At 44.6% G+C, this 17,309-nt stretch overlaps 1 protein-coding gene across 3 annotated transcripts in view; it reads right to left on the bottom strand.

Moving 5' to 3' along the window:
- rbm20 (RNA binding motif protein 20) overlaps positions 1 to 17,309 on the bottom strand; it is a 288,851-nt gene that overhangs the window by 5,126 nt on the left and 266,416 nt on the right. For all 3 annotated transcript variants that reach the window (XM_085994352.1, XM_085994351.1, XM_085994353.1), the window contains exons 11-13: positions 13,901 to 14,555; positions 10,414 to 10,533; positions 8,150 to 8,271 (exon numbers count right to left, since the gene is read on the bottom strand). In XM_085994352.1, coding sequence (XP_085850478.1) covers positions 8,150 to 8,271; positions 10,414 to 10,533; positions 13,901 to 14,555 — 897 coding nt within the window. The remainder of the gene's footprint in view (positions 1 to 8,149; positions 8,272 to 10,413; positions 10,534 to 13,900; positions 14,556 to 17,309) is intronic.

Below are 17,309 nucleotides of genomic sequence, written 5' to 3'. Positions count from 1 at the left end.
TGGCAAGTTTTAAGATCTGACTAAGTGAAAGGAAAAAAGTCAGTACAAACACTGGAACACCAGATTAGGTTAGGGTAGATCTTAGAAAAATGAGGAGCGAGCAAGCTAAAGTGAAGTGGAAGGAGAAACTGGCACATCGGGCTGGAGAGTAACGGTGGGATGTTTTTAAAAAAGAGATTGCAATGTTATAGAATAAATATATTCCATTAGAAAAGAAGGAATCTCCTAATAGTTTTGGGCTGCTGTAGATAAGCGGAGAGGTTAGAAACCCAATTGAAATTGAAGAAGAGGGCCTGTGAAGATTATAAGAATAATAATGAAGAAACTAAAGGAAAATATGAAAAAATCAGAAGAAAGTTGAGCAGCACAAGTACTCGAGTGCTTGGCTCCTGAGGCGTTCATGGGGTTGCAGCAGAGCAGAGTTGATCAGAGGAGAGGAAACAAACACAAGTCGTCTTGGAAGTTGGAAATATTTGTTGCTTTTGTCACTGTTGGGTTGATGCGATGAAATAGGCTTCAATCGTAAAAAAGAAAGAAAGACTTGAATTTATATATCGCACCTTTCACGACCACCGGACGTCTCAAAGCGCTTTACAGTCAATGAAGTACTTTTGAAGTGGAGTCAGTGTTGCAATGTGGGAAACGTGGCAGCCAATTTGCGCACAGCAAGCTCCCACAAACAGCAATGTGACAATGACCAGATAGTCTGTTTTTGTTATGTTGGTTGAGGGATAAGAACAAAGAAATAAGTAAGACCGCGGAAGTCTATCTGCCTAGTGCCAATATTCAAAATGTACAATACTGTAGTCGATTTCTTCTACCTTTCAATTGGTTCTTGCATCAAAAAATCTGTTCAATTTGCGTAGTATCAAACGATTTATTTGTGTTCTGTTTCTCCATACACTTTAGACATACATGCCAACCTAGCAAAAGCTGCTGCAGCCCCAGAATAGCAAAAAGCTGGAAATCGGCCCTGAACGTAGGCCTTATGATATGCAAAGACTAGGAGTTAGACTGAAAGTGCAGTGGGATATAGGCTTGTGATAACTTAAGCTGCAAGTAGACCCACTTTTATTGCAGGGCTTTACAGCCAATGAAGTACTTTTGAAGTGAAGTCACTGTTGCAATGTGGGAAACGCAGCAGCCAATTTTTGCACAGCAAGGTCCCACAAACAGGAATGTGACAATTACCAGATAATCTGTTTTTGTTATGTTGGTTGAGGGATAAATATTGGCCAGGACACCAGGGATAACTCTTCTTTGGAATAGTGCCTTGGGATCTTTTACGTCCACCTGAGAGAGCAGACAGGGATTTGGTTTAACGTCTCATCCAAAAGACGGAACCTCCGACAGCGCAGCACTCCCTCGGCACTGCACTGGGGTGTCAGCCTAGCTTTATGTGCTTAAGTCTCTGGAGTGGGACTTGAACCCACAACCTTCTGACTCAGAGGCGAGAGTGCTACCAACTTTTAAAAACATTTTTTTTAATATACTTTATTGAACATTAATTTAGATTTTTTTTGCCACATATGATTTGGTTCATTTTTCAGGCATTTTTGAACTGAATTTTTTTACAACATGCACCTACAATAACCCCTACTGCCTTTGCAAACTGCAGTCATAAGACAAAAGTGGCCCATTCCTGCTTCTGCCCCTGTCCCAGGCCCCATAGCAGTCCAGAGACAGGCTGAATGTATGCAGATTTAACTAGTATAAAAAAAAATTTTTTAATGCATTTTTGAATCACTTCAAGAAGGATAAGAGTCAATTAGTTACAACAAAATGTCAGAACCAAGTTCTGGTGCGGGGTTACGACCAAACCTTCACCTGTTCTTTTTCTTCTTTCAGAAGCTAATCAAGCTGCGTGCATTTCAAACATTTTCTGTTTTTTTAAAAACCTTAAAACATATAAGATTGCAAGTTATTGTTGGTGATAATAGCGGACCAATGCATTTAAAATGAACGGGTTAACGCAATCCACCGAAATAAAAGATGCAGAAATGCGTCTTGTCTTCCTTTGGTGCTAATGGACTGTCATTAGAATAGCTCTAGCTTTGTGTTTGTTACGTAAAGTGAATTAAGTGCAAGTGCTGCTACTCGCGACTGTGACACACAGCAGTACTTTAAAAAGATCAGGAATTTTCAGCTGGTTTTGCAATACCACTGGCGCTTCAGCAGTACTGGAAATCCTTGATGAGTTAGTACATCCAGACTTCAAATGAAACAACAGGACAGTCTGAAATAATTGAAGCGGTTACTCATTAAATTTGGAATGTGTTGGTTCTATGGTCGGAGTGCAAAAATAGCTGACACAAGTCCAAATTTCATGGAGAAGGGTAACTAGATGACAGTTACTTGGGGACAGTCCAGCATAGGAAGCACAAAACCAGTTGGTGTACTAATATTGGATATCTCACTAGATAGCCCTCAAAGGCATTACATTAAAATTAACAAAGGGTCAAATGAAGGGCTTGGGTCTCATGGAGCTTATCCACAGGGAGCAAAAACAACACTCGAGGAGATGGAAGATTGCTGACTTTATCATGTCCTCTACTGCGGCGATACAGTTGGCCGCATGGTACATGTTAAAGTATAAATAGATTGTTTAAAGCGCTCTAATGAAGACAACCTGCATGTTTAGAAGGTGGGCTCACTTGACCCCTAATCAGAAAACAACAGGTGGTACTGGGAGTCTCAGTGCTTACTAACTTCACCTGGTGAAGTTCTGTTAGTCAGCAGTATGTAACTGGATGTAGCACCTTGTGGAAGGAAGTCATTTCTGTAGTGTATGTACCTTTAAGAGAGAACTACTTTTACAGCTCCTGCATACTGTAGTACCAGCAGTGACCACACCTGTATATAAGCCCTGAGCAGGCATCTGTACTGTTAGTTTTTAGACTACCCTCATCCAGTAAACACCTGTTGATTGTTGATCTGCAGTCTCCGTCTATTTATTGAAGAACACCATACCTTAAGATTCACGGATTTAATAATTTCCATCTCGGGGGAAGGAAAAAGTCCTGATAACCTGACATTTTCTGATCAATCAAGTAATGTAAGAACATCAGCAAACATGAAACAAGAGAAGGCCACTTGGGCCACCAAAGTCCATTCCTTCCACAGATCATCTGGGATCCATTAAACTTTACTTTATCTATTTAAACTTTCTGAAAAAAGTTTCTCCCTGTGTCCCAAAGATGAATTTTTAAAAAACCTTCATCCTATATTCTTGACCAGTTACCATCCTTGGTGCAACATTTCGATGGGTCTTAGCTGTTCTGTACAGAACTTAATTATTTCTATTGACTAATACAATATTACTTGCTTTATCTGGGAATCTATTTTACATACCAATGACTCTGCTGGCCTTCTGTTACCCAACAATGGAGTGATGTTAAGAGTGTCTACAAAAGTCTACTTCCAGAGAAACAGAAGCGGATTAAGAGTTCTTGGGGCCAGTATGTGCTGGCTTCTCTCAGGATGTCAGTGCGTCCCCCCCACTGCCAGCACAACATATACATGCCATAGTGCCAGCAAGTCAGTCGGGCCAGACTGCCTCAGCAGCAGCCTGTGGCTGGGCCCCTCACAGGCTCGAGCACCCAGCAGTCACTGGCCACCAGCATCTCAAAGGTCCCCACATGAGGTTCCGCAGCCTTCCACCAGCACTGCTCGGGCCACTAGGGGAGCACCTTGTAGGAGTAGTAGAGTTAAGAAACGCTTCTGTAAAGAAAAGCACCACAGATTGGGGTCAATCAAATCCTGGTTGTGAGGGAAGCCAGCCAATGCGGAAAAGCCACAAGCTCTGTCTTGTTGACTGCTGAGGTCAGTGGGGAAGATGATGTACTGCTCAGCCCTGGCAAAGAGGGTCTTGGTCGCCTGCTTAATGCAGCTGTGAACTGCAGACTGGGAGATGAGGCTGATGTCCCCTGTAGCAGGCTGAAAGGCTCCAGTGGCGTAAATATTCAAGGCTGTGTTGACTTTGACGGCCACTGGCATGGCATGCTCCCCTGGTCCTGCAGGCAGCAGATCCTGTTGCAAGAGGTTGCAGATGTCTGCGACATGCTGCCTGGAGAAGCACAGCCTCCTCCTGCGCTGCTCCTCACATAGATCCAAGAAGGTAACTCTGGACCTGTAGATCCTGTGTGCCGGGTGTGACCCCCTACCTGTTGTCTTCTCAGAGGCCCAGGTGTTGGTGATGGTGGTTTCTGAGGCCATTGCTCCTCCAAGTCTTGCTCCGTTCAGAACAAAGAAGCAAGAATGTCTCCCGTAGTAAGTCGAGAAAGCTTACCAAAGGGTGGTAAGGCAGTAAAAGTGTCGAAGTAGCAATTTGGAAACTGGAAACTCTCCTGGCAAACCAGACAGCAAAAGATCCTGTGATCTAGCGAGCGGCAGCTGTGAGCCCCCTTTTATACTGCTTCAGGAGCTGTCAGACGCCAATCCCGCCAGGATTGAATGCTGAATGTTTACTGGATGAAACATCATAGGAGGCACGTGCCTGAATTTCCGATATGTGCTTCTGGAGGACACTGAAGGGAAGAATTTACCCCAAGGTGTAAAGCAAGAACTATGATCATGGACTGCAGATCGCATTAGTCACAGTAAGTGCTTTCTGTGGAGGGGAGGGGCAAGCCACCAATGTCCAGAGGATGTAGCAGGTATGGGAGATCAACATGGAGTCACATACCAAGTGGAAGGTCACATACCGAGTCTGGAAGGACATATGATGGTATATGATGAGTTCCATGGTGAGAAATGAGATTAAACATGAATAACTGTTGCTTGCCAAATACACAACTAATGACTGATGACAAAGTAAGTCATAGATGTCAGATGGGCTTTGCATGAGTGCCTTAGTATAGTTAACCCTAATTGATCCAATATGCAGATAAAACATAAATGGTAGTAATAAGCATGGCTGGGAATTTAGACAGCTGGATACAAAAAGCCTAAAATCATGTAAATGAGAATGACTCATGGCTGACTATAATTATTTATTCTTACAGCTGAAAATCACAAAGCACTCAGGAGCTCTCAAACATTCTACACACAAAATGCCCAAGATTGAGGTAAGAGATGCATAAAACTGTGCTCTATATAATTAAAATGAAGCTACCTTGACGATCCGGCCATTTATGATGAATTTGTCTGTCGGCTCATATATTTTAATACTTGCCAACAGCTGAAATCATAATTTCATCTGATTAGCATGAGCTGGAATTAATATGTAAAATAGCCATTGTCCTTCAGAGGACCAACTGTTTGATCAGCACCTGGAGCTAATTAACGCTATCTTGAAGGATTTACATATCAGGCAACTGAGCGTGTCTCTCAGACAGCCTGATTCTGGTCTCCATTTGAAGTTCAGTAAGGAATTCCATCCTATGTTTCCAAAACATTTAAAAAAAAATCCTTTTTGAGGCCGGACAAAAATGTTGATTTTGCCACACTTCTGATGGGGGTGGAAAGACAAGAGTTGGCTGAAGAAGAGGCCTGACTGTAGTTGAGTGAAGGAACAGCAACACCATAAGCCCTGTTGAGCCAGTCTGTAGTTCAGAACATGTGGGGTCAGCTATGAAACTGGGACTATTTTATGAGGCTAAAAGGATACACCAGTTATTTTAACTTTTTGCGCAAGAAAATGCAAAGTCGGTTCAGGTGTACCTCGAAGGCCCCAAGGCAATACGGGAGGGAGAGCAAGGGATTCTCCCAACATTCCTTTACCAAAAACACCACCAAAAACCGGTTAACTGCACATGCAGCTCATTGCTATTTGTGGAATCTTATGGATAATTGGTGCTGTGTTTGGCTGTGCTTCAAAACAATTCATACTATGTGACGTGTTATGAGATGCATCTGAGAGATGTGATAAGATACTGTATAAATAGAATCATAGACTAGTAGAGCACAGAAGGAAGCCATTCAGCCCATTGAGTCTGCGGCGGCTCTTTCGAAGAGCAATCCAGTTAGTCCCACTCCCCTGCTCTTTCCCCATATCCCTGCAATTTTTTCTCCTTCAAGTATTTATTCCTTTTGAAAGCTACTAGTGAATCTGCCTCCACCACCCTAACAGGTAGTGCATTCCAAATCCTAACCACTCGTTGTGTAAAAAAAGATTTTCCTCACGTTGCCTCTGGTTCTTTTGCCAATTACCTTAAATCTGTGCCCTCTGGTTAGCGACCCTTCACCTTTTGGAAACAGAAATGCAAATTTTTCCCCTCTTTTCTCTTTGCTGGGAAGTACAAGGGTTGTGTAAAGATTTCACGAGCCATGTCTCAAGCGGGTAAAATATTTTCCAGGATTACCTGAAGATATGGATATCATGGGCACTCCCTGGGAACTTTGCTTAATGATTTGGTGGTGGTTGCAAAGCATTTGGATGTTCATTCAGTGGCGTCCCTTTCAATTGTTTAACATCACCAGTCTTTGAATGGCCACATGGGTACAGTTGACGATACCCTGTTCTAGAAACTTGGTTGACGCCGCACCTGGTGTACAGGTGCTCACCAAAGCGCCCAGTATGGCGGGCAGCGTGCGCGCGCGCATTCCATGGCAGAAAAAATTAAAACATGAATTAAAAAATTAACACCAGAAAAAGGGGTGTCCATGGCTCGTGCCTGAAACAGGCGTTAGGCCCTTCGCATAGAAAAACAGGGGCCTTATGCTTGTTTAATGCCCCCTTTGAAAAATTAGTCTGCCCTGAATGCAGCCAGGGCTGGGCCGGCTGTGGTCAGGAAACCATGGTCTACATGTGGCCTAACCAGCGGCCCTTATAGGGACCCTGGAGGCCACCAACGAAAAGGTACGTTTGCTAAAATATACAAGATCCACTGTAGTGCCGAAGACCATTGCCGCTCCCGCTTGGCCCCTACTTCTTGATTGCCACCTCCCTCTCCTGATCGACCCCTCCCTCTCAATAGCACCCCTCCCTCTCAATTATCCCCCTCCCTCCCGATCAATTCCCCCTCTCCCAATCACCCCCATTCCTCCCAATCGTCCCCCCCTCCCTCTCGATCGCCCCTCCCTCCCGATCGCTTCTCCCCACGCCCATGACCTACCTGCCTGCGATGCAACGACCCGAAATCCAATGCTGACTCACCGGCAAGCTGCCTAAGGACGCCCAGCGTGTATCCGCAGCTCGCCGGTCTCAAGTCCCGAGGCCCAATATTGGGTGTGCCTCGGGCCCGCCCTTTCTGGCGCAAGGACTGTTCCCTGCCCATGTGTCTTTTGAAAAATCCTTTCCTGCTGCTGCATGCAGGTGCTGATTTTAATGTATTTATTAGCATGCTGAAACAGGGAATCTGTATTCTGGGTAATGCAGCTCTGAGCTGGAAACTGATTGAGCCTTGCCAAGTCTCCTGCCATTACCTGGACAAAGCCTCTGAGGAAAAAATAGCTAAGTGCCATTGCCACTTTTACCATTATGGCACCAATGATGCTCCTTCATTCCATGTATAGTCCCATGAGATGGCACAATTTTACTCGTGGCTTCCTCGCTGAGGCTAGCCTTTTCACACACTAATCCTCCGTGAAGCGGAAGTAGCTCTGTCGCCAGCAGTAGACAAGCTGCCAAGGGCAACAATGGGTCCTGGTGGCCCTTATGGCCTCGGACTTTTCTGGCCCCCCACTGCTGCCCCTCCTCCTCCTTTAGCAATGCGAGACTGGTTGTTGCACCGTTGTTGCTGTGTTGGCTGAAAAAGTGGAACGTAGGAACAGGAGAAGGCCATTCAGCCCCTCGAGCCTGTCCCACCGTTCAGTTGGATCATGACTGGGTTTGCTCTTTCTGTTTGGTGCTGAGCTATCCACAGGTTGCACTGCAGCAACTCGCCAAGGTTGCTCCAACAGTATCCCCCAGCCCCACTACCTCCACCAGCAATTAAGTTAAAAGCAGCAACATTAATGGAACACCTTCATTTCCAAGTTCCTCTCTAAGTCACACGCCATCCTGACATGGGATATATATCACTGTCCCTTCATCATCACTGGATCAAAATCCTTGGAAATCCCTTCTGAACATCAGCATGGGAGCACCATTACCTCCAGGCCCACCACTACATTCACAGGGCAACTAGGGATGAGCAATAAATGCGACTTCTCAGCACAGCCCACATCCCATGAGCAAATGAAATCAAGTTGTTCTTGTCTCGCTTACCTGCAGATTCTTATAATGTACAGTACTCCGGCAATGGCTTGTCTTTGCTGCTTCCTCAGTAATGTAAAAGAGGCCACAGAGTTTGCAGTAGAATCCTGTTCTGGCTTCCACAAACTCAACACCTGAAAAAATGAGAGCCACCAGTTACGGAACTTGTCTGTTAAGACACCGCTAATTAGCAGGAGGGTTCTGGGGCCTTTCTGGAGTGTGGTATACAAGAGCGCAGATATCAACATTTCTACTTTTTCTCTTTGCAGGTCTACAAGTTGAAGGAATTTAGTGCTTTTCTTAAATCATTCCATCTACCGTTTAATTTTTCACATTAACATGAAAAATACTTTGAACGGACCTTTCCCGAAAGCTCCATCAGTAAATGAACCCTACAAAGAAAAGAAAGAAAGACTTGCATTTACATAGCGCCTTTCACAACCTCAGAACATCCCAAAGCGCTTTACAGCCAATGAAGCATTTCTGAAGTGCAGTCACTGTTGTAATGTACGAAACGTGGCCGCCAATTTGCGCACAGCAAGCTCTCACAAACAGCAATGTGATAATGACCAGATAATCTGTTTTTGTTATGTTGGTTGAGGGATACCGGGATAACTTCCTGCTCCTCTTCGAAATAGGTGCCATGGGATCTTTTTTACGTCTACCTGAGAGGGCAGACGGGGCCTCGGTTTAACGTCTCATCCAAAAGATGGCACCTCTGACAGTGCAGCACTCTGTCAACACTGCACTAGAGTGTCAGCCTAGATTTTTGTGCTCAAGTCCCTGGACCTTGAAGCATTTCTTGCTTAATGCAATTAAGTTGACCTCAGCCAAGGTAGCAGTTGGGGTGTTACAGTTGGCCTCTCAATACACCTTGGCGAGGGAGAGGAAAACTCAGCCATAATGGGAATGCATGGAAGACATGCTGAAGACAGGGTTGGGGATCGTCTGTGATGTTACCTTGTCAAATCGTCGGCTGACACCTACATGTTTAGGATTATACATGAAGAATGGATACTTGGGTGAGATATCATATGGTGGTACCTATTGAACCAGACCTTAGCTCAAGTCAGCACCCGAAGGAGAGGAGGGCAGAAACTTGGAGGCAAACAATTCTACATGGGGATTTAGTGGTCCAAGGGTTTATCATATCGTCTTGTAGTGACCTACATTAATTGAATTAAAGTAATTTCAATCCAATTTCTAATGGCCAGAAGAATACAACATAAGACTATTCCATAATTTGGCACAAATTGGTTGAGGCAAATAGCTTAGATGCTTTCAAAAGGAAACTAGACGAGTACATGAGAGAAAAGATCTGCTGAAAGGCAGAGATGAGCTAGATGGAATGGAAGGAAACTTGTGTGAAGTATAAACTCCAGCACAGACTAGTTGCGCTGAATGGCATGTTTCTGTGCTGTATAGTCTATGTAATTCTATGTAAATTGGCACTAAATTGTTGGACATGTTCAGAGAGTCCAAAAGAATAGCTGGTTTTGGAAAATGTTAAAATATCCGCTGATACAATAACGGGTGGTCATGCACCATCCACACTATTTATTCTACCCTGACACATAAATCTTCACAACCCTTCAGGGGGCCACACATTAACACACACCCTTTCTTCTTGCAGGACAAGCTGGTACACAATAGGAGGGAACAGGCGTGTACAGGAAGAGGACCGCCATCATTTCAACTACTGTCCTAATGGAAGAGACAGCTATTGATTTAGTGGGCCGAGTACGCGTCTGAAGCGTCACAACTGGCGAGGTCGGGGTTATGCTCTGCAGGGCCTTTGGCCCATCTTACTTTCCTTTTATCTTCTCACGGAACTCTCGCCCCCGCACTCTACATGACAACTGGCGATGCTTTGAGCTGCCATTCATCTGTTTCGTCCAACCCTTGCCACTCACTTTTCTTCACAAGTCACGGGCCCAGTCAGAGCAGAGGAAGAGGAGGACAGTCCTCCTGAGAGATCAACACGTGAAATTCGGAGGCACAACAGGGAGTCATGAATTGAATTCCACCCCCCCCCCATCTCTGAAACATGGCCTTCTTTACAGAACTCCCCTTTCGATATTGTGCTTTGAATATGGATCTCAAAGATAATATTAGGCAGGAGAACTGTGAACTTGCTTGTATTTAGTTTTCTCAAACAAATGCCGACAGTGGCACTAAATTAAAGGTAACTGTTGACAGCTCCTGAAATGTATATTAGTCAAACAAAATCTGCTATAAAACAAGAGATAGCTTGACAGTGCAGTACCAGTACTTACCTAGAGGGATGCTAAGGTTACAGAAGACATTGTCCTGCTCCCATGGCAACTGAGGTTGTTGCATATTAGGTAGTTGTTGATTGTTTGCAGCTGATTCTGGTATTGGCTGACTTGAGTTTTCTGAATTAACAAAAGTAAGAATCAGAACAGACATTATGAGACTCTGCTCGTTCATTAGATCACTAGAATGGCGGTTAAGTGGCAGCAGATAAAAAGAGCTGCTTGCCACGAGAGAACATGCATTTTAATTAACCATAATCCAATTATAAAAGGCATGTTTGTAATGAATGAACATTGGAAGGACAAAATTATTACAGTTAATATGTACTGATATAAATCATCTGAAAATAGCTGGATTCAAGTCAGAGTCGGAGTGTGATGTGGTGGTCCAATTATCCTAGACATGTATGTCATTCTTTGTTTTCACATACTGGTGTCATATCTGATTAATTAAATGTCACGTCAAAAGTGTTAATCTCACATAGTTAAAATCTGCACTGTACATGTGCTTGGGACAATTATGTTATTTCCAGCTGGAAGTGATTCAAAATAAACAGAAAGTACACTTGACAACAAAATGTGAGATTAAGCTGATGAAGGGTGTCAAATTCTATTGACATTTTTGAAGGCCCATCCAACAATCTAGAGGAAGCCTATATCTAGAGGGGAGCCTTAACACTGCACTGTTCTTATGCTGAATTGGATTTAGGGTTCATTAAAATCAACGGTTGAATAATAAAGGAACAAATTAATTAAGGTTTATAACAACTGCACATACAGCAATTTCTATTGGTTTACAAACTCCATTTTACATTTTTGATTTGATTCCAATTCTAGCTGGCTCTGCCGATTACTGCACTCTCATTGTCAGCAACATCACCATACATTTGTATAGCGCCTATAATTTTAAAAAAATGCCCCAAAGACGGTTAAGGAAAAAAATGGACGCCGAGCCAAAGAAGAAAATCATGAAGGGTTCAGATAGAGTAAATAAAGAGAAACTGTTTCCAATGGCTGAAGGGTCGATATCCAGAGGGCACAGATTTAAGGTGATTGACAAAAGAACCAGAGGCGACATGAGGGGAAAAAAAATGTATGCAATGAGCGGTTAGGATTTGGAATGCGCTGCCTGATAGGGTGGTAGATACAGATTCAATAGTAACCTTCAAAAGGGAATTGGATAAATACTTGAAGGAGAAACAATTGCAGGGATATGGGGAAAGAGTGTGGGAGTGGGACTAACGGGATTGCTCTTCGAAAGAGCCAGTGCAGACTCGATGGGCTGAATGGCCTCCTTCTGTGCTGTACTATTCTATGATTCTATGATACCAAAAGTTTGATTAAAGAGATGGGGTTTAAGACGGGACTTAAAGGAGGTGGAGATAATCAGGGAGGGAATTCCAAAGCACAGGACTTAGGTGGCTGAAGGCACGGCCACCAATCGTGGGGTGACGGAGGGGAGGGGTGGTAGGCAGGCACAAGGGACTGCAGTCAGAGGAAGGGAGAGTTCATCAGGGGTTTGAAGCAGTGCTAGGGAAGGGAAAGTTCATGAATAGATTTAAACACAAGGATGAGACGTTTAAATTTGAAGTGTTGGGGAACCAGGAGCCAACATAGGTCAAGGATAGGAGAGAGCAGGACTTGGTGCAGGATAGAATCATAGAATGGTTGCAGCACAGAAGGAGGCCATTCGGCCCATCGAGCCCGTGCCGGCTCTCTGCAAGCGCACTTCAGCTAGTCCCACTCCCCCGCCCTTTCCCCATAGTCCTGCAAATTCTTTTCCTTCAGGTACTTATCCAACTCCCTTTTGCAAGCCATGATTGAATCTGCCTCCACCGCATTTTCAGGCAGTGTTTTCCAGATCCTAACCACTCGCTGCGTAAAAAAGTTTTTCCTCATGTCGCCTTTGGTTCTTTTGCCAATCACTTTAAATCTGTGTCCTCTGGTTCTCGACCCTTCCGCCAATGGGAACAATTTCTCACTATCTACTCTGTCTAGACCCCTCATGATTTTGAACACCTCTATCAAATCTCCTCTCAACCTTCTCTGCTCTAAGGGGGACAACCCCAGCTTCTCCAGTCTATCCACGTAACTGAAGTTAGGTTACGAGCATCAAAGTATTGGATGAGCTTAAGTTTATGGGAGGCTGGACAGGACAGCATTGGACTAGTCAAGTCTGAAGGTGACCAAGGCATGGATGAGGGTTTCAGTTGAAGATAGGATGAATTGGGACAGAGGTGAGCAAAGTCACAGAGGTGGAAGTAACCAGTTTTGGTCATGAAGAAGATATGGTGTTGGAAGCTCACCTCAGGGTCGAATAGGGTGGCGAGGTTGTGAAAAGTCTAGTTCAGCCTGGGGCAGTAGCCTGGAGGGTGGCAAGGGAATGGAGCTTGTGGTGAAGGCTCAACAAAATAGCTTGAGGTTTCCCAATGTTTAGCTGGAGGAAATTGCGGTTCATCCAAGACCGGATGTCGAACAAGCAGTCCAACAGCACAAAGGCAGTGAAGGCTTTGAGAGAGACAGAGTTGGATTTCTTCAGTGTACATGTGGAAGCTGACCCCATGTCTACAGATGATGTCGATAAGGGGCAGTATATGTAGATAAATGAAGAGGAGGGGGGCCAATGATTGATCCTTGGGGAACCCCAAAGGTGATGGTGCAGGGGCAAGAAGAGAAGCCATTGGTAGAGATGCTCTGGCTGTGATCGGGTAGGTAAGAGCACAGATACTGATTTTAAGGGAATGTCTCTAAATCTCATAGTGAAAGTGATGTGAAACAATGCGCAGCACTATGGCGGCAGTGTATAACAGGCGGCCCGTTATATAACCCGCCAGATTTTCCTTTCCATCGACTTTTCAACACCTTACGTCCCTGCCGAAGTTCAGAGTCCCACCTATTGACATTTACTGAAGTAAGAGAACGTGTGTAAATGCTCCTACTCTATCCTTACAAATGTAAACCCCAAGACTGGGATTCAGACATGAGATCGTCAGTCAAAAGTCTAATACCCTGGCATCGTATTTACTGTGCCTACCTCGCCAGCATTCAGGCTGCTCAAATATTGAATATTATACAACATATACTACATTTTATAAAGTATGACTACAGGAATGCAGAAAGAACACATTTTGTTTGCTAAATAAATATAATATTTTTGAGTGGGACAAAAGTACTACAGGAAACTCTTTTTTATCCGGCACCAACGGTGCCGGTTGATCAAAAAGTCCGGATTACAGAGAGGTATACTTACTAAGGTACGAGAGCCCCGTACACGGCCACAGATCCAGGCGTCCCTGTTGCATGGCAACAGGTGCAGGAACCCCGGTTACACGGCCACTAATATGAAGTAAAACTTACCTGAACCTACTCCTGAATTTTGCCGGTTAACAGAGATTTCCAGTTATTTAGGTGCCAGTAAAAAGAAAGTTTCCTGTACAATCAAAAAGCTAGATACATACATCAGGTAAAAGAGATTAACATCATGTACCTTTACTGAATGCTTCTGGAGACTCTTTCTTGAGCTCATCTGTTTCTGGACTTCTTATACTGATACTTGCCACTGATTGGTCTGTTCTCTGGGTTTCTAGTATTTCTTCTGAAAAGTGATCCTGTTGGAGCTTCTCGCTAGTTTCATAAGACTCACCAGGTCTGCACTGGTTCGCTGTATCCAAATGCCCAATGGATTCACTGTCACTCAACACTTTGTCCATTTCACAGTTTTTACAATCCACAGGACTTGCTGGTTGCTGCACATTAGTTCTGAGATTTTGTTCAATTTCACTCATCGAGTTAGGCGTTAATTGAGAATGACTCGCAGATTCCACGCTGAATCGGTCACTGCCTAGAGAAGGAGTCGGACTCATTAGTCTGAGCTCTTCGGGTGAAGTGCTACGATGATTGTCACTGGGATGTCCACAGTCAGGAATTGTCTCTTTTGATATTAGGTCTGCATTGCTTGTCTCCATGTTTCTATCCTGTTCAGTTTGAATACAGTCACTCTCCTTGTTCTCAGGTACTGCTAGCTGTATCTCCATCGAATGCTCTTCCTCTTCACCCACCTCGTCCACAGTCACAAACTCCTCCATGCTGCCAGAATACCATGCTTCTCCTTCAGTCTCGCTGCCACTTTCCCAAGTTGCGCTCTGTACAAGAATGTAAATTTTGACAAAGATATCATTAAATTTAAAGGTCAGGCCAAGTAGCATAGTGTGTTGGAGCACTAATACACTACTGAAGTTAGGGCTGAGGGACATTATTGGGGAAGTCGATCCAAGAGTCTTTGATGTGCGTGAACACTAGGTGGCTGAAAGAGGAACGGTTTCCATTTCACCAGGAAACTCTCTGGTATCCGGCACCGACGGGACCGGGATGGTGCCGGTTCATTAAAAATTCTGGATGATGGAGAGGGTTATCTACCGAGGCTATTTTTAACAAACAAAGAGTCAGACTCCTGTTATTAAGGTGTTCTGACTTCTGACAGTGCCAAGAAGCCAAGTAGTGGCAGTTTGGAGAACAACCCCACTGACTAACTTGGCCACTGCGGGAGACTTGGACTCGGACTTGGCAACAATTCCGGTTATTGAGGTAAGAAATCACACAACACCAGGTTATAGTCCAACAGCTTTATTTGAAATCACAAGCTTTCGGAGCGCTGCTCCTTCATCAGGTGAAGTGGAGAGATGCATAAAAACACAGCTTATATAGTCAGAGAATAATGTCAGATGTTTACAGGTAATCTTTCCAACTGCCATTTATCACACCTCGGCAGAGAGATAATCACAGCAATCAAAGGTGCGAATGGTGTCCAAACAGGTTAGTCAGGAAAACATTACATCAAAGAACAATGAGGTGGGGTCACAAGGGGTCAAATGTTGCAGATGCTGGGGTCTGTATGAAAAACAAAAAAACAGACAAAAAACATTTTTTTTGCTGGAAATCTCAGCAGGTCCGGCCGCATCTGTGTGGAGAGAACAAGCCAACGACGACTCGAGTCTGGATGACCCTATGTCAGGTGGGGTTACATGTAGCGTGACATGAACCCAAGATCCCGGTTGAGGCCATCCTCATGGGTGCGGAATTTGGCTATCAGTTTCTGCTCGATGATTTTGCATTGTCGTGTGTCTCATACAGACCCCAGCATCTGCAACATTTGACCCCTTGTGACCCCACCTCATTGTTCTTTGATGTAATGTTTTCCTGACTAACCTGTTTGGACACCATTCGCACCTTTGATTGCTGTGATTATCTCTCTGCCGAGGTGTGATAAATGTCAGTTGGAAAGATTACCTGTAAACATCTGACATTATTCTCTGACTATATAAGCTGTGTTTTTATGCATCTCTCCACTTCACCTGACGAAGGAGCAGCGCTCCGAAAGCTTGTGATTTCAAATAAAGCTGTTGGACTATAACCTGGTGTTGTGTGATTTCTTACATTTGTCCACCCCAGTCCAACACCGGCATCTCCACACCATGGTTATTGAGGTGTTTTCGGAGTATGAATTTTGCCGGTTAATAGAGAATTCCGGATGGTGTATTAGTGGGATGAAGGTATCTCTCCATGATTCTCCAAACATTGAGTTCCTGATCTCGACTTTACTCAATGCCCAGTGGAGGCCAGGTGCTCCCTCAGGGCGAAGAGTAATCATCCCCAGGTTGCATTCTCATGCCACTAGAGGCCTGTATCAGAGCAGCCTTGGTGAGGTCTGGCAGCAGGTTGCCTGGACAGCCACTTAGCCAAGCACGGCTTATGATGAGGAGAGACTAAGAATCATGGAAAGGAACCATAGAATCAAATATCTCACAATGAGGCCATTCGGTCCATCGTGTCTGTGCTGACCCTTTGAAAGAGTTACCCAATTAGTCGCACTTCCCCACTCTTTACCCGAGGCCTTGCAAATTTCTCCTCTACAAGTATATATCCAACTCCAAGAGACGAGGGAAAAAAATAAATCTCTCCTTTAAAAATATCCAAAGGATATCCATAGAAGCTCGAGGAACAGCATCTCATCTTTCTATTAGGCACTTTACAGCCTTCCTGACTCAACACTGAGTTCAACAATTTCAGATCATAACTTCTGCCCCCATTTTTTTAGACGGCAGCTGTTGCTGATGATTCTGCTATTCCCATTTACACCTCCTCTAGACCCATCTTTTGCGTCTTTACTTGTCCCATTACCAACTCCTTTTGTCTTGCACCATCAGCAAAGTGATGGAAGGTGTCGTCGACAGTGCTATCAAGCAGCACTTACTCACCAATAACCTGCTCACTGATGCTCAGTTTGGGTTCCACCAGGACCACTCGGCTCCTGACCTCATTACAGCCTTGGTCCAAACATGGACAAAGGAGCTGAATTCCAGAGGTGAGGTGAGAGTGACTGCTCTTGACATCAAGGCAGCATTTGACCGAGTGTGGCATCAAGGAGCCCTAGTAAAACTGAAGTCAATGGGAATCAGAGGGAAAACTCTCCACTGGCTGAAGTCATACCTAGCACAAAGGAAGATGGTTGTAGTGATTGGAGGTCAATCATCACTGCCCCAGGACATCGCTGCAGGAGTTCCTCAGGGCAGTGTCCTAGGCCCAACCATCTTCAGCTGCTTCATCATTGACCTTCCCTCCATCATAAGGTCAGAAGTGGGGATGTTCGCTGATGACTGCACAGTGTTCAGTGCCATTCGTAACTCCTTGGATAATGAAGGAGTCCATGCCCGCATGCAGCAAGACCTGGACAACATTCAGGCTTGGGCTGATAAGTGGCAGGTAACATTCGCGCCACACAAGTACCAGGCAATGACTATCTCCAACAAGCAAGAGTCTAACCGCCACCCCTTGACATTCAACGGCATTACCATTGCCGAATTCCCCACCATTAATATCCTGGGGATCACCATTGAACA

The sequence above is a fragment of the Somniosus microcephalus genome, chromosome 8, assembly GCF_052327205.1.
Source record: "Somniosus microcephalus isolate GS21.2 chromosome 8, FLI_Smic_1.0, whole genome shotgun sequence".
Taxonomy (NCBI): domain Eukaryota; kingdom Metazoa; phylum Chordata; class Chondrichthyes; order Squaliformes; family Somniosidae; genus Somniosus; species Somniosus microcephalus.
Note: the sequence above shows the minus strand (reverse complement) of the source record. Positions and strands in the feature narration are given on the sequence as shown.